This window comes from Phaenicophaeus curvirostris, chromosome 14, assembly GCF_032191515.1.
Source record: "Phaenicophaeus curvirostris isolate KB17595 chromosome 14, BPBGC_Pcur_1.0, whole genome shotgun sequence".
Lineage (NCBI taxonomy): Eukaryota > Metazoa > Chordata > Aves > Cuculiformes > Cuculidae > Phaenicophaeus > Phaenicophaeus curvirostris.
This window is the reverse complement of record NC_091405.1, coordinates 10,185,666-10,205,819: the sequence shown is the minus strand read 5'-3', so window position 1 is coordinate 10,205,819 and position 20,154 is coordinate 10,185,666. Positions and strand designations below refer to the sequence as shown.

The 20,154-nt window shown below is 34.4% G+C and overlaps 1 protein-coding gene across 2 annotated transcripts in view; it reads left to right on the top strand.

Annotated features, from left to right (window-relative positions):
• CDH13 (cadherin 13) overlaps window positions 1-20,154 on the top strand; it is a 447,506-nt gene that overhangs the window by 249,323 nt on the left and 178,029 nt on the right. For both annotated transcript variants that reach the window (XM_069868789.1, XM_069868788.1), the window contains exon 6: window positions 3,910-4,054. In XM_069868789.1, the coding sequence (XP_069724890.1) occupies window positions 3,910-4,054 (145 nt within the window). The remainder of the gene's footprint in view (window positions 1-3,909; window positions 4,055-20,154) is intronic.

Here is a 20,154-nt window from a genome sequence, read left to right as displayed (position 1 = left end):
TGTGCCTTGTGGTAGGGCTACCTGGAACCAGCAGGAGCTGGGGGAAATGGCATGGGCAGCCCTGAGCTCACCTCACAGCAGACTTTGCGGTCCCCTCTGCTGACACCTGGGTATGGACACCCAGTACACCTTGGTCCTCCTGACCGCAGGGACCCTCTCTTTCTGGAAATCTGATGGTTTCACCCAGAGCAAATGACTGATCTTATTTATTTTTGTTTTTGCTGGGTAAAGCTGGGTACGAGGAACATGTAGTAAACCCATCTGTTGAAACAACTGGAGGAATTCTGGGAGAAACATTTTTATCAGCTATGAACTGGAAATTAAAATTAGAAGGCAGTTAAAGACTAAAGAACCTGTATTAAACTTTGAAGATAATTAAGTAGTAAAAGATATTGCAGGTTTATGAAAAACTTTAAATTTATGATGTAATTTTGTGTGGACCATTGGCTGGCTGGCTGCAAAGTAAAAATACACATCTATATGCAGAGAAGGAGGGTGGTTATCCAGAATTGTTTCACCAAAAGCAATAAAAGAATGAAAACAACTGTTCTGTGAAGAGAAACCTTTGAAATTACTTTAAGTAATGGTAAGGATGAGACTGGTTATCTTTTCCTGTAAATGTTATTGCCGACTGCAGACAAGAAGACAATCAAGACTATATAAAATAAAGTAGATTACTTAAAGCAGGTTTGCACAGCTTTAAATAAGTTTACTAAACTTCTGGTAAAATCATTGTATTTGGAGTGATGAGAAAGATCCTCACTTTAGATATGGTGAGGGAAATTGGTTGGGAAGTCAAGAAGTCGCTTTTGAGAAGGGAGATGCTCGAATAAGTTCGTCTAGGCAGACAGGCTAAAATCTATTACTGCCTGCAGATTTCAGTTTTATGTTGCTTTTCCCTGTTTTATTGTTGTGATTATTTTATCAGTGTTTCTCAGCTCTATTAGAAGCCAAAACCTGCTTTGTATCCTACCACAGACTTGTGTTGTGAGGTGTAACAATTCTCATAAACACTTGACTAACCTTTGTAGTTTACATCTATAATTTTGGTCAAAAATGAAATTGGGATTTAGCCTCAAATGTTCCTGAAAATATGGTTGGTTAGATTATTATGAACATAACTTCATCATTATGAACATAGTACCACAACTTCTAAGTTGGAACATTGAAAAACACAGTCAATCTTATCAGGCTTATGCACAATAAATAGCTACAGAGCTCTGCAGATTATTATTTTTTTTTTTGTCAATTTGCCCAAATCTATCTTTGTGCTTACCACACTTCCTTAGAGTTATGTTGTTACAATCAAGTAGGAACTTTCTCTCTGAATGTTCAATTACAGTTTCTTGCTATCAAAAGAAAGGATGCAGTATCTTTCATACATCAGTCAAGTGTTACATTAAAACTAGATAGGCTTTTCTGCCTTTCTTCTTTAATGAAAGACTGAAATCTCACTCTTCTGATAGTTAGGTACAATTTAATTTTCCACCTGGTCTTATTTACAACTCCTTCAAAGTAATTTCTTTTTTGTGCCAATATTGTCATTTACTTGAATGCTTCTTTCTCTTGTATGTGTTGGGTTTTTTAAGTAACAAAGTACTTCTGTTGCTGTTTTGTTGCACCTGTGCTTTTTGGTTTTTTTTTGTTTTGTGGGCAGTGGGTCTGTATAGAGTTCTTTGTGCAGTTTTTTTGCTTGGGAAATATAAAATACAAGGCAGCTTCTTTCACAAACTAGTCATGTAAAGACAGATGATCATACTTTCAGCTTTTACTTTGAAAACATTGCAGAAGAGTGGTTTGAAAAGAAGCTGATGAGTTAATCCATAAGGCTTAGGACAAACCTGGAACTTATTGTACAGAGACTAAGAAAGTTCTCTGTCATCTTGATAAAATAAAGCTGAGATCAGATATCCATTCCTATGGACCTATCATGCCAGCTTTTTGGTCCAGTTGGTTTTAGAAGAAGTGCACTTGGCAATGATAAAGTATATCTATCCGTCTTTAATAAGAATATCATATAGTCAACCTTTGCGAGCCCAGGAAAAAAGCCCTAGTGTTAGGCCAGCCTTTGCTTCATATGACTTCCAATTCAGATAAAGTAGTTTTTTAAATTTAGCAAATGCTTTGTTCTTTCCAGTGAGCAAGATATAGATTAAAAGCAAATTATCTTGAATTTGAAAATGAATATGCTGGAATTTCACAGAGAAATATTGCTGTTCTTCCATTTCCCAAAGCAATTAACATAGTTTTGATGAGTCAACATTTACTAAGTTAAATCTTTTTGTCAGCAGTTTCCAACTGTATCTATAACCATATCTAGCTTTAATGTAGTTCACTAATAAGGCTGCATTTTCCTTTCTAGTCTTCATCACATGATATGCAATCCTAAGTTTGTTACATTGATTTTAGAGAACAGAGTTATGTAAGCCCTGGAAACTGAATGGGCACATGCCTTCATAAAGCTTCAACTCTGCCAATACCACCTAAGTCTTTGCATCAAAATATTTGTTTACTTTTAAGCTGCTAAGCTATATGTCTAGTAAAAAATAAGACTTGGGAAAGACTTGCAAGAATATTTGCTAGAGAAGTGAGGATAAGCAGTGAGTAGTTATTAAAATGGACTGTGACACTGTTTACAAGTACTGTATACGAGTAGGTAGTTTACTCATAACAAATACTCCTACTCACATCCAGCACACTGCACTATATAAGAGGAATGTATTTATAAGCATAACAAAATACAGAAAGATGTGATAATAAGCCATCCATTTTAAGAAGGAATTAGAATTCTAGCCTAATTCTTCCATGGTAGGATTTATCACTAGTTTATAAATAACTTGGAGGTATAAGATACGGCAATGAAGAATAAATTAACAGAATAAACAAAATACTCAGAGACTTCCAGCCCCTGCTGCTACCACTTTCTCAGGGAAAGACTAGAAGACAGTGATATTAACATCTCTGCTCAGGTTCATTTTCTGGCTGGCTTAATTCCATTAAAGAGTTGCGTCTTGGGACGGGTATGGTAGGTAAAAATAAAAGCTGTATCTCTGACATGTTTATTGCTGTGTTTTACTGACATCTTGGCGAGGAAAGAGAATTGCAGCTACAACATGCAGTTACAATTTAAATTGACCTTTCCTGTATTCTGTTTGTCATGTTTTGCCCTAATATCTGATTAAATTGTGGTAACTCATTGTGACTTTCCATTGCAAGTGGATTAGAGATATACAGTATGATCTTTCCAGTTTTTATAAGTAAAGGAAGTCCAAACAGATCTTCAGCTTCATATGTTGGCTTTATGTTCAATATGTGATTCTATACTTTGGGATGTAAATGGGCATGCTTATGTAAGACTGCATATGTTGTTCTTTTCTTCCATAGCTGATTAGAAAAGCTGAAGAACTGTCAAAATCACCTAACATAATACTTAATGTGATCAGCACTGAGAAAATACATTTAATGTCTAATGTATTCTTGCCTTCTTTTAAACAGAAAAAGGGCTCTTTACTGAGCACTAGTAGATACATCAGTTTCATTGTGGTATTCCATGTATGTCTGCTCTAAATGTTCTTTAAAAAAATAAAGAAACAAATTATAATCAAATATTCTCAAGATTAATACCATATTTAAAGGAGGTCCTTTTTTCTTATACTCATAATTTCATTCTTCAGGGAGTATGCTCTTTTCAAGCTGTCAAGCAGTATCTAGATTTGAATGTACATCTGTCTTTCTCTTTTGCTTAGATTGAAAATCTGCTCTGAGCCTTATCCAAAAGAATAGGCTGCAAGTGGTATCTCTGGCAGGGTCTGGTTACAGCAGCACTCTTCTAAGTGCTATTTTTTTCTTGGTCCTTGCTCACTGTGATAGTGAATTAATGAATTTACTCCTCTCTTTTTGCTCGTACAGCTTGAAGTTGAGGTCACAGATATAAATGGGAAAACCATTGATGGTCCAGTCCGCCTAGATATTTCTGTTATTGATCAAAATGATAACAGACCCATGTTCAAAGAAGGACCTTATGTTGGTCATGTCATGGAGGGGTCCCCTACAGGTAAGTCCATGCCAATCGTATCCTTATAAATAATGTCTGAACAAATTCTGTGTTGGTAAATGCATTATTATCATATAGTAAAATTTTACTTGATGACTTTGTGACTCACTGAATTCTTCTCCCATATAAAAAGGTGGGAGCAGAGCTTCAGGACAACAGGTACAGATTTTTGAAAAACAGTCAAGTTTCTGCAGTAAAAATAAATAAATAAAAAATAAGCTAGTCTAGAGCGAAAGCTTTGATGTAGGTTTACACTTTTTTTTATTCATATACATGATTAAGATTCGAACCAAATAGCATGCACAATTTCTGTTCAAAGTGGGAATTCCACCTTTTTCTCTATAAGGTTAACTGCTGGAAGGGTCATTTTTATTTGTTTAGATAGCATAGGTTTAAGGTAAGTAATAAGAATAAATGGAAAGCACATTATGATTAAGTTAATATTGGAAGGTAGATTAAAATACTGAACAATTTTTGTTGTGTTAATGCAGATAAAACAGTTGCATCAAAATAAAAAGACATTTTGGGAATTATAGTAATGAAAATGTTCTGACTAAATTCACTCTTGATTTTATCTGATGATGAAATGCTATAAGAATAAGATATTGTTCCAAATTTCAATTTGGGTACAAAAAACCATCCTAGTTAAGCTCTTCCCATAGATGAAGGCTGAATTAGTTTTCTTCAGCTGTTGTCCTCTGTTGTGCAATTTTGCTGTGAGTTATTAAACAGCTGTTACATTCCACTTGAGAGAGGTCTTCACTGCATTTGTAAGTGGTAAGTGTATGATCAGATTATGTTACGGAGTTAACCTGGGTCTCGGTAAAAGAAATCTTTTTAAAAGAGTAGAAGCTTCCATTAAAATCAGTGGAGCATCAGTGATTTGAGATCGCTATTTGGAGTTGTAGGTTATGAATTTGTATCTCTTCCTATATATCATTGAGCAGAGGACCTTATCCTCCTTATACAGTTGAAGCTGCAAAGTATGAACAGAAGGTTTTGACTGTACAGGCATACAGAAATATTTTGAAATGAAAGCTGGAATCAGGTATATAATATTTTTATGAATATTTAATTTTCATTAAATCTTATTGTGGTGACTTGTGCTTTGTTTACTCTGAACAAAGATAGACATTACCTTTCACTTCCTTGTATTACAAATTGGTAGGACTAGAAGTTATTTATTGTCCTTATTTTACTATTTATGTAGTTTCTAGAAGTCATGTAATCTTTTTAGTAAGTTTTGCATTTTCACATATAATTGCCGTTGTTTGAAAAGCTGTAGGTATGAAACATTATGAGCAGCTTCTTCATAGGATTAAAAAGAGTATTCAGGTAAATGTTTATTTACATTACTTGTGACAAGTATGCAATGAACCAATTGATTGTCTTTTCATTCAAATGAGAAACATGTTTCATATTTGTGAGTATGGCTGGTGAGTGAAACATTAGCTCTTCCCTATGGTAGGTCTCTAGAATGTTCTAATTGGATCGAAGGACCAACTTTATCATGTTTTCATATAAACTATAGCATCTTCTTGTGTTGTCTATTTGTAGAGCAGTAAGATTGTGTATTTTTAGTAGATTCATAGCTCCTATATCCAGTATTTCAGTAAAAGAAAGTTGTTCCAAACAGCACAAACTCTGCAGTGTTTAAGGTTTATTCCTGCTGAAGGAGTATGAGCTCTGGATGTAAGCTGCAAGTTTCCACAAGGCTTTCGGTGGTCTCAGTTCTTTCCATCAAAGCAGAAGTTTACACCTCTTATTTACCACTTGCTTTTCCTAAACAGTATTTAATGTTTAGCTTTGACTGTTAATACTAGGCTATGCAACAACATTTAACTGTTATCAGCTATGCTCTTTCTTTACTCAAATACTATACTAGGATTATTTTCTCTGCTAAGGGTTTTGGGGTTGTTTTTGAAACTGGCGGTTCCCTATTTTTTGCTCATCTATAAACTGTCCTTGCTTTTCAGGGTTTTTTTTTCATTCCTTATGTTGATTTATGCTTTTGATTCAGTAAACATGTTTCTCAGTCTGACTTCCAGTGAATTTTTGTGTAATTGCTTTCATCCATTTTCGCTTGCTGCACGTTGGTATTTATACATGTAGCATTTGGCATTTTGATTGTCTTTCGTGTTAGTTGAATTCTGAATAATTTTTATTGCCTATTTCTCATCCTCTCCCTCTTTTTCTGAGGTTTTTATCCCATTGAACTTCATAACTTCATTTTCCAGGTGTCAAGAACACCATTACTTGCAATATTATTTTGTGCAAAAGTGAAACTGTAGAATCAGAGTTTGCTAGAATCTACCATAGCTGCCTATGCAGATGGCATCCAGTCAAACAAGATATCATGTTGTTTACACATGTTTTCTATAGTTCTTCAAATTTTACAGCATATATCTTAAAATTATTCATCAGATTGTGCTGTCTTGCTGCTCCCAATCAATAGTTGCACTGCACAGCTTGATAGAAAACTTTATTTGCATGTGTTTGCTTATATGATTCCTCATTATATTAAAATTGTGTTGTTCTATTTCTTTTTTGATGTTCCAAAAGAAAGGCTTTGTACTATATGCATAACCTTATTTCCTATCAACCACCTTCATCCTCATTCAAGTTCTGAATCAAACCTATTCACTGAACCAGTCCTTTGCTGAAAAAAATAAGTAATACTTATATAGTTACCTTGGATCTGTCTTGATGATCATTGGGTCAAAGTGTAAATGTCCATGGATTCCAATAATTAATTGATAAGAGATGTATAATAATGTAGAAACATATATAGACATCCTGGACTGTGAAACTTGCCTGAAGGGTTTTGAGGCCTCGTTAAGGTATTGAAGTGATATTATTATCTCTCTTTAAGTTATTCATTGATGGTTTTCTGTGTGTCTTCCTATGGGGCGATAATTCCAGCAGTCTCAAACCCAATGGAATTTTCTAGTTGCTTTCTACTTTATTGACTCTAAAATTGTACTTACGCAGATTTACTGTTAAATAAACCTTGGAGAGAGTTAGCTTAAAAACATTAAAAATATTAATATTGAAGTTAATGTTTACATTACACTTCCTCGATGTTTTTGTATGACACGTGCTCCAGCTTTTTATTGCTTTCCAAAATGGCATTTTCCTTAATGATTTGAAGGTTCAGTTCCTTAATTAGTGAAAGACACAAAACTTAAAGTGAAATGTGATGCCAAGCCCCTTTAAAGGATACTCGTATCTCTGCCACTGGAAATAAAACCAAAAGAAAACACAGAGATAGTGTGTGATTTATTTATTTATTTATTTGATCTGTCTACAGATTATTAAAGAATCCTTTGTTCATAGTTCCAGGGAAGATGTGTTTTTGTGGTATTGTAATACATTTTCTGTGTTAGTAAGGCCATTAGCCTTTTTTTGTATGTGAGATTTTGAACTCACAGAATATGCCACTGATTATTGGGACATATACAATTTGTGTGTCATAACTTTGAGAGCGGCAAATATCTGGGCATAATTACTGAGTATATAAACTTGTATATATGCATTACATGAATAAATATCCATCTCGATTTCAAGCTAGGGCTTGCCACAGCTTATAATTAATGATAAAAATATATGAATGGTAAGTGATATAGTCACATATTTTTTTTCCTGATATATCTTTCCTGGAGAGATTTCGTGATGTACTTAGTTACAGTTAATTAGCTGTTTTCATGGAAAATTGATTTATTCCTAGATATAGGCTAGTGGCTAACTCTAACAAAAGTAAATGTATGCTTAAAGTGGCCATAGACCTTTTAAGATTTCTCTTTCTTGGAGAAACTGCAAACTTGGAGGCTATTTATTTTTTTCTAAAAATAAACAACCCCAAAGGCAGTAGAGAAATAGTTTAGTTTGTTGATTATTTATAAAGTCTGTAATTTCTGTATGAGCCTGAAGTCACCATACATATACCAAGAAAATAATTGTTGACCCTGTTACAGTAACATCTATGGCAATTTTTGTCCTGACTTTAATAGGTTTTGTGTTACCTATATTGCAGATTTCTCATGTTTTTGTTTTCCAAGTTATAACCCAGTTTATTTTGTAGAGGAATCTGGTCTGTCTTGTTGCCAGGTCTAGGAATAAGAATCTGTGTCCTGCTGCAAACTTCCCTCAGTGCATTAATGTGAGTGACTGCAATCTTATGGATTACATATGCAGGCAGAAACATTTGAATGCCTCACTTTCTAAAGGCTGGAAAATGAAGGCTGGTTAAATGAACTTGGCAGCCATCTCATTTCACTTTGCTGGGGGCATTTAACAGAAATTATTTTAAGTACGTTTGACATTGTGACTTGTAGCAATATGCTGCAAGCCCAGTGGGGTAAAAATCTCAGCTGCATTGGTTGGGAGAATTGCTCGAGAAGTAAATGTAAAAAAAAGTAGCTTTCTTCCCATGATTCATAATAGCCCGAATGTATTGCTTTCCAGCCAAGAAGCCCCAAACCAGGTTTGATCGATGTCTATAAATAATTGTTAGAAATAAAAGGGCATTAGAAGACATGCAGAGAAGAAATGGAATCAAGAATAGCTTAAAGGTTTATTCAGTGTTGTAAAATAATAATTAATAAAAATGGATAAAGCATGAGGAAGGGTCTGAAGCGCTAAGTATTCTTGATAGCTATGCCCAGCATAGCAGTGCACGCTTATGATTCAGATAAATGAAAACTGTTTCTAAAGATAGTGGCTTGTTATCAAGAGCAACCTGTGAGAACAAGGTTTTTCTATACTTAAGCTAACAACAACAAGAAGGTTAGTACATGAATGAGTACAAGTGAGACTGGATGTAGAATTGTAGAGTCATAGAATGAATCAGAGAATGGTTTGGGTTGATAGGGACTTTAAAGACAGTTCCAACCCCCCTGTCATGGTCAGAGACACCTTCCATTGGATCAGGTTGCTCAAAGCCTCAACCAACCTGGCCCTGAACACCTACAGGGATGGGGCAGCCACGACTTCTCTGGGCACCTTGTACCAGGGCCTCACCACCCTCACAGGAAACATTTCTTCCTAGCACCTAATCTAAATCTACCCTCTTTCAGTTTAAAATTGAATCCTCTTGTCACTGCACTACCTGATAAAAAGCCTGTAGTCTTCTCTTTTCTAGGCTGAACAAGCATCAAAATATACCAGGAAAGGTAAACTATGGGTAAGCTGACTTACCAAAGCATCAGAGGCATCTTTGCTGATAAGCACCTGTTATTGTCTTTGATATATTTCAAATATTATTGCACTATTTACTAGACAGTAGGGTATTTGTTCCTTATAATCTTTACCGGTTTATAGAAGAATAAGGTTACCAGAGCTGTAAAATGAATAAAATATCATTGAATTTGGTGAAATCTCCAGGCATACTTCTTCCTTTTAGCCTATAAATCCAGTAATGTGGAGGAAACTACAAGGCTGCTTTTAAGAGATTTCTGTTAACCAAAGAGTAAAATTAAAAATAAAATTAAGAAAAAAAAGAATTTTCACAAACAGCCATCAAAAGAGGATAGCATATAGATTCTTTTTATCTAGGTAAAAGTTACATCTGGAATCTGCTGGTGGCTTCTGATGCTGCCTGCATTAATGTTAAGATGATGCCTTTCCTTCAGTCTTTTTTGTCATAAAAGTTACTGTGTTCTGTGTTCATGTACAGTTCTTCTTTTATTTTATTGTGATGTGTTGCACATATTTTAAAACTAAGAATACATTTCCTAGAAAATTAAATTGTAGGGCTAGTTCACAATATCACATCCTAGATAGAATGAAAACCAACTGGTGTTAATGTTAACACACCTCTAGACAAAGCACTAAGCATTAGTTTATGGTCTAGATCAGAAGTTGGATGTGAGTTTACATGTATTTATTGAGCTGATGATTTTTACTGTATGGAATTTTACTCAAAGTATGATGGAGAAATTTACAAAGTTTTAGAGAGTTTCACACCGAAAATCTGCAATCGGTTTAGTAGAATGTAAAAATTGTGTAAAACTATTTCATCAAGCAAAGTGCTTCCTAAGCCAAGTAGTCTGGGGCAAATACTTGAAAAACAGCCTGAGTGTAGATAGAGTTCATGACCATAATGAGAATACAATATGGAATGTTTGAGCAAGAATTGCAGAAAAAATGTAATCGAAGCAAAGTACACTTTGATGGGCCTCAAAGCGTACTTTTAAAGTAAAGACACATGCCTGAAATACTGCTGTAGTTAATGATGGTCTTAAACATATTAAAAATGAGTTTGAGACAGTAGCAGAAATGGTTTTCTGCTTGTGATGTGTAAGGAGAACCAAATACTACTGAATCCTTTTATACATTTCTTGTAATGACAGAATTATGATGAACTCTCTGGGGTGTCCAGTTTAAGAAAATAAATATTACCACTAGGTTCAGCAAGGAAAATAAGAAAGAACAGTTTATTTTTTGTATGATGGAAGCTTGATCTAAGCATTGTAGATATGCTTTGTACAGTATGGGAATATTGATGCATTTTAATACTAGAAAATAAAATATTGCACATTGTTGTGAATTTTAATTATCAGAGCCTCAAACACATCATAAATTAAATCCTTAATAGCCTGCCTGCTCGACCCTGCCTTGGTCCCAATTGGGTAGGCATGATCTGCTAAGCCTGAGGAATGTATTTCTCCCATCTTGTATTTATTAAACTGGTATGATCCAAAATACTTTTCTTTTTCTCCAGATAAGCCAAAGAAATTTTTATCTTAATTTTTTTTATTTGTTCTTTCTCTTGATAAAGAAACAAATATACAAATTTTAAAGTTATGTTTTAGCTGTATACCCTGTGTCTAAACCAGAGCTCTGACTAAAAGAATTATTGAAAATTTAAGTGCTCGTTATGGTTTATGAGTTTTTGAAGAGCTATCAGTTTATTTCCAGTGTCTGTCTGTTGGCTGTTAAAGGTATGTAATGACCAAACTAATTATTTCATTGTAAAATATTCATAATTGTTTTAAAAATATCGACAGTAAGAAGTTTAGAAGTATGTAATAGATCTGAGCTGGAAAGCTGAAATTTTTCGGTAAATCCACCTCAAAATTACCTCGAAATTAAATGTTTGAACCTGAGCTTTTTGATTCAGAGCAATGTCTATTACAGCAATACTTTGATTTTAAAGGACGTTTAAAATGTCAAATGTCACACATTTAATTATGAATCCTCTTGCTATGAGCTGCTGTGGAAAACAAAAGTATAATTTGGTTCAAGGAATTTGATAAATCCAGGGCGAAAAATTCATAAGTGACTTGGTTATTCAGCATAATAGTCCTTAATGAGGCTGTAGTCAAGGGAGCCCTAGGAAGTCAAAGGAAACAAAAGAATATGGGAAAGTCTGTCTTTTGATATACAAGCCTTTTTTTTTTTTTTTTTATGCCTTTTCCCTAGTCCTCCACTGCTGGTGATGGGATATTAAACTTTGGGGATAACTCAGCTTAGCAGTTTTTACGTTCTTTTATGTATTAACATGTGTAGTTTTATGCATGCTTTCAAAATTGTTGATGACAAACTTTCAGCAAATTTTTCTTAGGATTAATTATCTGCATTTCAGCAAAAATGTGCTTGCTGCCATGAAGGTTTTTTGTTGGTGTTTTTTTTTTTTTGCAATCTAGCCTGTAAACGTAACGGATGTCAACTGGTAGAAACATCTGTAATGTCAATATTTTAATTTTAACACAGAAGCCAAAGAGAAGCCAGTTGGTTAATTATGCACAGCTGCTTTGTATATCCCAGTAGGAATTTATTTTCAAATCTGTGTAAGATAAAATATAACTTTATATGAATACGTTTATCGTGTGTATATATATATATGTATATTTTTATACATATCTACATTATATATAAGATATGTATATATTACAGAGAGATTAAAATATAAATACACAAAAATATTTATCCTTTAGTAGACCCTAGGGATCCTGGTATGCTCTAGTTACCTTGTATATGAATGATGAGAGAAAAGATATATATTTATTAATCATGTATCGTATTATGGAGTACAAAGATGTACATCCAGCCTAATCTGCCTATGTTTTTTGGAAGAAGTTGAGAGGAACAACCCTTTAAAGTGTTACCCAGTAATTAATAGGTGCCTAGCCATGCGAGTGTGGTTAAACTAGCATATTTTAGCAAATTAAAATAATCTCATGAGCAGCAATTTGCAGTTCACTAGAACCAAGTATGCGATATGAGCGTCTGGAAGGAGGCGTCTGCAGTTCACTCCAGGGTTCAATTATTCTTGATTTTCAGCAGAAATAGGTTAGACTCAGAAAAGACTTCAGATTGTTTTAGGTGGGCAGGTCATAATTACTGACCTGTTTATGAGGACTAGAATTGATGAGCCACCCCCTTTTTTCAGCCCCAGGCAGAAAAATTCTCTCTGACTTTCTTCTTTTTACTACACAACTGATTTGCTTGCTCAGTGTCCCTCCTGCTGAAATGAGTTTTCATCTGCTTTTCTGTACTTGCACACAAAAATTACTTATGGCCAGATCAGCAATAATGCCTAACGTTAAACTTTATAAAGGCATTATGGTCCCCTCTACCTTGGACATTTCATGTAGTAAAGTATTCATACTTCCTCGCAAAGAGCAGTGAAAGCAATGAAGATTAGCTGGTTTGGATTTTTTTTTACTTTACAGCCCAGGTCCAATAAATAAAAATAAACCTGTTTCTTTATTCAAGAACAAATGAATTTTTTAAAAAATGCTGGAGTCCTTGCTGGGTACTGAAAAACAAGGTCTCAAGTGAGTTGGTGGAATTCAATATGTAATTCTTTGCAAAGAGAAATTTATACATTAATAAATTTACCAGTGGTTTTGGTACCTGAGCTTTTGGCCCTGTTTTATGCATCTGCTTCTGTCCTCTCAGAAAAGAGGATGGGGTTCCAAGGCTTAAGCCTTTTAAACATGTTAGATCAATTAATAATCAATATAATCAATTAATTGAAAGATACTGTAGTGCCAGGAATATGTTATCTAAAAAAAAAAAAAGCATCACTGTGTGGTATACTGCAGAGTAGGAAGAGGATGCAGCCCTCTTGATAAGTTTTATTAGTGTTATAAAACCTAAGTTTGTGTTGATATACTTCTATATCATCGTTTCTGGATACTGCCTTCCCATCACCTATTTGCCAGCCCAGCAGCCTTGCAGGCTATATGGCGCGTTGTGCTTCGACTCAGTGGTCTGTCAGCATCCACACCGCTATATTTCATTCAAGTCCTTTAAAGTGCATGAAAAGGGTGATAAATCCTCACAACTTGGGATCATGTGTCATAAATTTATTATATGATTTGGAGACTGATGGCAGCAGATACAACAGTTGAAGCCCTAAAACCCTCTTCCTTGTCCTCTCACTCAGCTGGATGTAAATCCTGGGGTTGTGTTACCAGGTATTATAACAGTAGGACATCATTTCCTCTGACAGTAATGCTATGGTGTGGCCACTACTCCAAGTGCTAAATGGTACAAAGCCTATAAATTGTCAGTGCAGGCAGGATTTGTTTGCCTTAGCGTGCAATACCAGGATCACTCAATAGACAGGTTCACACTGTGAAAGATACATAGGTGAATAAAAACTCATCATTACAGAATGACAGAATTATTTATTCCCTTTCAGGTTAATTGGAGTATTTCTTCCAATATTATTAGAAAGATATTATCGGATAGGTGGTGTCTTTAAAAAAAGGAGACTAAAAAATATTATTTCTAAAATGTGGGTTCAGATTATTCTTTGCACTTTTTTCTCCCCCCTTTTTATTCTTTTAATTTTTATTTCATGCCCTCACAGGTTTTCTTTTAGCATTAAATATGGTGTTTGGAGTTAAATTGTGGTCTGTAGTCCCATGAAATCAAAGGGTAGTTGTACATTTAGAAGACTGAAAGCAATTGTGATAGGAAAAGAAATCTTAGTGTGAGTGACCCAAAAGTGAAATGTAAACGGAAGAAATAATTATAGATAATCTATTTGTAATAATATGATGTATTTTTTTCTCTATATAAATATTCAAACTAGTTTACTTTGGTTATATGTGTTGGGAAAACTTTTAGAAATGTGTAACTCCTTGCTTTCATTCCTCAGACTACACCTCTTAAGTGCAGAAAATATCTACCTTTGCATGCAGCTATTTCACACATATTTATGCTAAGTGCAAGCATATTTCTGTGTAGCAGCTTTCCATGTCTGTACAGCAAAATAAACGGGAAATTATGTTTAATTTTAGAAATCAAGTCCCTTTAGTGACCACAACTAATATGTTTGAAAATAAGAAAGAAAATATTTTAAAAATTGTACCCCAAGAATATTCTGGTAAAGCTGAAAAGCTTATTATTGGGTAACTTGCAGGGTGTGGAGGACAGAGGTTACTGTCAGCTAGTATATAAGTTATGCTAGGAATGCATGACTGAGGTAGAATCACATATGATAAATGTGATAGGTTGAAGGTGAAATTTCACAGTGGTATATTTTTCTTGCTTTCCATCCATCTTTTGCTGTTTTATGTTGGAAATTCCCAGTAGAAATGTCTTTTAAATATGGATCTAAGAAAATATTAACAGATACATATTCAAGGCAGTAATTTTTGGAATACAAATGTAGCTCATCAGTATTATGATTTAAGGATACACCAGTAAAACATGGTTATCATTCTCAAAATTGTTATCAAAAGGATATCCAACAATTTGTATGTGGTTCTAAGACTATTTTATGAAACTCTAAATTAAAAAACAAACAAACAAAACAAATAACAACATAACCTTGAAGTCTCACTTAGCAGTCAAGAACTCGAGGTTTGATTTCTTTTGCTACTTTAAGAATCGGTTTAATTTCTTTGAGGTTTAATGGGTGATGGCCATCGTGTTGGCCAAAACATAGAGGATTAGTCTGAAGGTGTCTCATGGCTAAAAACCATAAGTATATTCACGTAAAGTCTCATCTTAATAAGTAAGTCAGAAGACTACGTGTGTATTGATGTGCAACTGTAGCTACAATATTCTCTCACTACTCAATTTTTAAACTAACTGGCTATGTCAGTAGATCAAGGTTTATCACCTATATGCCAAATAGCTTTCAGGAATAGGTATAATATCCCTTTCAGTTTGTAACACTAAGTCAACTTCCGCACTTTCTCAGCAATGAATGTTTGAAACTGTTAAGGGTAAAAAAATTAATGATTGATTAACTCTCTTTTCTGATGTAAGTAATGTAGTATTTGATATATAGGTGTTTTCCTATCACTAACTTTCATGGATTTTAATAATAAAAATAATGGTTTTATTCGACAATTTTCATCATCTTAATTTAGTATTAGTACAAAAGAATGACCTGCCTTTTTTTAATAGGTGAATAGTTGAGAACAAAAAATAGGGACCAGGATCTTATCTCTTCTGAGAGTGACAAGAATGTTCTTTTCATTTACTTGCACTGCACTCATTCTCCATGTAGAAAACAAGAATGCTGTTATTCAAGGACAACAAGATGTTTTGCTGTTTATGGCCTGGGAGATTCTAAGCATCTCTGTTTTCAAACCATTAATATATGAACTTCTGAGTTTCTTCAAACTGGAACATCAGGGTCTTGGGACTAGATTTTATGTACTTCTCCCAAAAATGTAGACAAAAAATAATGGAATAATATTTTTATGATGGTTTTCTGGTCGAAGGGAAAACCAAAAATTAAGAGATATTCCAGTTTTCAGTTGGAAACTATATGACTTCAGTTTCCAGTTTTCAGTTTAGTACAACAAATAAAATATTTTAATCAAATTATTTACTACTTTTACATTTGAATCAAACTTTATTCTGCGATCATAGTGTTTAAATTATTTTTCCACAGTCTTTACTATTACACTTACAAGGTACTTTAAAAATAGATAGTACTATGTTTGTGCTAAGAATTACATTGGTGAAGATAACGTGTGTTTTCTTTGATGGTTCTGTCCCTGCTCCACATCAGGTCTTTTACACTGTACCTTATGCAGTGTTCTATTCTAAAATTTAGCGTTTATAAAATATGATCTTAAGAGTAGGGGAAGTATTTAATTTTTTTTAAGAAATAGGAATGTTATAAAAAATGCAATTTTGAATAAAATAAGCTCCTATACCAATAGTTGCATGCAAACATAATGACAGTGTATGTAGCACGACAAAAACCCAAGATGGACATTACTGGGTGAAATATATCAGTTAGTTTCCTCTGTGGAAGCTCTAAGCAGAATACAATGCTTACTTTAGAAGTGAAGAGCACATTCCCCTTTTAATATCTTTTCATTTTAATTATCAAAGGCATTGTTAAGAACCTTGGCAGGGAAATTTATTTTCAACACAGTTTTGAAATTGAGAAGCACTCCTTAAGACAAGGCGATTTTAATTAATGAAAACCTTTGTGGTACATGGAGTTGTATGATTACTCCATCAACGAATACACATTATGTATTTTCTTCCAGCCTGCTCGAGAGTGGAATTTTGTTAAGTACACAGGCAAAGAGTATTTCTTGGCCTTGCTGCTTTAGGCTTTAAAAGGGCAGGTTATACTTGGTCTTTCAGAGAGATGCAAGATAATACATTTTTTCTCAGATTTGCAGGGGCATAAAACCCAAACCAACACAAAACTAACAATAAACCTTCCAACTAAACAAATTCAATTGGTCAAACCTTTTTTTTTACTTTTCTCAAATGAAGATGTATTGATTTGTTGCTCCAGGCTGTAGTCTGTCATCTGTAAAGCTGTACAGCTCCTTTGGGCTTTGAAAACATTGTCAGTGCCCCAATATGGTTTTATAATCTGAATTCCATGATGTGTGATTAAAAAAATTCTCTTTTACCACTGGCAGTTGCAAATACAGTATCCTCCTTTAAACCAATTTCTAATTTTTAAAAAGGTAGTTTTTTAGAAGCTATTTCTTGCCATCAACCCTGTGCTCCTGTGGTGTATCCAAGAAGTTTGTGAGGCATCTGAAACATTTAATTTCAAGGGAGTATTATTTAAAGATCTCTTTGTGTTTTCCTGTTAAATGACAATTCTTTCTGTAAGCTGAGATTGGCCTATTGTGAAATCAGTGGGTTTAGGAATGTCAATGAAATTCATGCAATCTTGTTATTGCTAAAACCCCATGTAGTACAAATCCAAGCCTTTGGAGACAAAATTTTCAATCATTACTATTTAGTATAGCAAAAATAAATCTTGCTACATCCTCATGCCTTTTATTCAGAATATGGAGATAATGTAGGTCTGGCTATGCTGAGAGAATATACACAAATTTCAGAAGGACATCTGCATCTCAGCGGGATTCTGTCCAGGGCTTTTCTTTCAAAATTTAATTCACTACCTGAATTTTCTTTAATATTAAGTTGCACGATCCATTAATTTATGTCACTGATCTTGTAGTTTTAATTCTTCAGCACCTGCAGCACCTTTGCTGGGAAGCTTCATAGCTGAGTACTACTACTCAAAACATTCTCTGTAAATTCTCTGATTCAGCACCAAAGCAGCATTTTTTACTCTTCAAAAAGTTCTCCTCTGGGGTAGAGCACCAATTATAAAAATGCAATCACAGCAGTTGCATGATATTAAAATAAAACTAATACTGTAGCATATAGGAGGAAATCAAACTATTAAACAATGTAGAGTTCCTTTCTATACGAGAGAATAGGCTCTTACTCTCACAGGCTACGCATGTACTACAGTCAGAAGAATTGTAGATGCTTACAGGATAGAGCTGTTTTTCAACAAGTCCTGCAATGAAATCAGGGTGAATGTAAAAGGAGGAAACATCCTGATGATTAGTTTCAATCAAACTTACCTTGGTTTCTTCCACTAAAATAAATTAGTTTATTGTTTTAAGCCAGAAGAATGGTTTCTAGGCATTTTTTATCCAGGATCTACATTGTACCCAGATATAATAATGTTAGTATGAGCAGCTACTAAATAAAAGTGATTTAAGGTTTTCATCCGTTTCATTTCTGTAATAGTTAAATGAGTAAATTTGAAGACTATTCAGACAAATTCAATCGGAGGGAAAGGGCTCCTACCCTTTGACACTATTAGACTTTCTGATAATTAACGATTGGCCAGACATTGAATGAGTATATTAATGAGTATATATACAAACAAACAAAAAAATATAAATTGTACTAAAAGAATGTAATTACACTAGAGAATATATACTGAGATAGTGAAATGTCTGCGGTGTAGCTATGAATATATGAGTTTTCTACTGTCAGCCATTAACATTATGCAATGGTAGTAAAACAAATAGTTCAGAAAGCAAAGTGTGTGATAGGTTTAACAAAAAGCGAATGGGCAGTACTGTTCTTGTCCTTTAGAACAGATGGGATAAGAGGCACCCAATTTGATAGGAATGGTTGGACTCGATGATCCAGTGGGTCTCTTCCAACCTGGTTATTCTATGATTCTATGATTCAATTCTGGTTGGCCAGAACTTGGCAGAGAAGCTCAGTTCTCAGCTGTAGCAGTGAAGGGCCATAGCTGTGGTAAACAGAGGGAAGAGAGGCACGTGGGCATTTTTTAAGTGTAATGGATCATGAAATTGCATGCAGTACTGTTTTGACAGACTTTCAAGCACTGTTCTGCAGACTTCTTGTTTTTCTAATTTAAACAGTTTTGCCTTCTTGATTTTAAGCTGAACTCTATCATAGTTTCTGTTAACAAAAATCTACAGTACTCAAAATAATTATAAGACAAAAAGATAGACATGCCTCTTGGGCTTCTCCTAATCTTGCTTATTTGGCAGTTTAATTTTGGGAGGTTACACTTTCAGTAGGCTTGGTATGTGCTGCAGGCTTGCTAAATAAGAATGAAGGAATTGAAAGTTTGATTGTGTTTTCTTAGCCAGGGAAAAAAAGCTAATAGTGTAGCTTTTCCTTTCCAATTTCATATTTTGAATATTTGACTTTACTAGTTGAGATATAACATTTTATCCATCCTTTGAGCTCTTATTTTCTCATTGCTACACCTGTATCCAAGACAACAGAAATTATCAGCTTCAGGCTCCATAGCTACTGAATAAAGTTTTAACTAATTTCTCTTTTTTATCTTTTTTTTTCTTTATTTCTTCAAACTGAAAGATCCTTTTGAAGCAAGCAAGCCAATCTTTTAGTTTTCCACTCTTTCTGGTTTCTAAATTAAAATTTGTCTGTCAGTTCCTTTACAAGTAGTTACTCATAGCTGGGAAATTTTTCTCATTGTATTGTTTTAAGTAGCACTTAAAGAGTTACACTATTATTAGCATACACTTCGAACCACTATGAGCAGGTAAGTTCACGCTATGCTCAGAAAAGCCCCTGCACACAGGCACTGAGAGCTACTGATTGTACCACCTCCTGCCATGCACTACAATTTGGTAACCATCTCGCAAGGAACCTTGATTCTGTATGGTTTGCTGCTGAATGTAGGTATTTCTTTTCTAAGTGAAGCCTAAATCAGATTTTTCTGATGAAGACAAGGATTGTTTTCTCAGATCTCATCCAAGAAGAGATTTTGTACTGTACAGGCTGTAAGAAGGAATCTGTTAATTCCCACTGTGGCTCTATATTAAATATACTGTTGCATAAAAAGTGATGTGATATTTTCTCATGACTGGTACATCCTTGTATTACTTTGGTCTGTCCTGAGGGTTTTAAACAATGTGAGCTAGAATACAGGAAAAATATCTTCCTTAGCTTATGTATTTTAGCATTTTCATAAGCATGTCTGTGAGGATGGGAAAGAGTGAGGCTGTTTTAATACTACTAAATTTGCTTGGACTGCAGCAGCCAAAGAAGTGCAAAACATAAAAAAACCCATTAATTAAGAGAAACCAAATGAGGTAAAGGTTTCTTTGTTATTGTAGCTGATTTCAGTGCTTAAATTATGTTTTCTCTTGCAAATCCTGTGTACCTTAGCTGTAGGCTAGTCCCTGACATGGTCCAGGAAGTACAACCTGTTGAATGCTAAGTAGATGGTGAGGGCCAATATTAATGAGGGTCTGTAGAGCAATCTCTTTATTACTGCTAGCCAAAGGGGGAAAAAGCAGGGTATTTCATGGTTTGCTACTCTGCCTAGGGATACC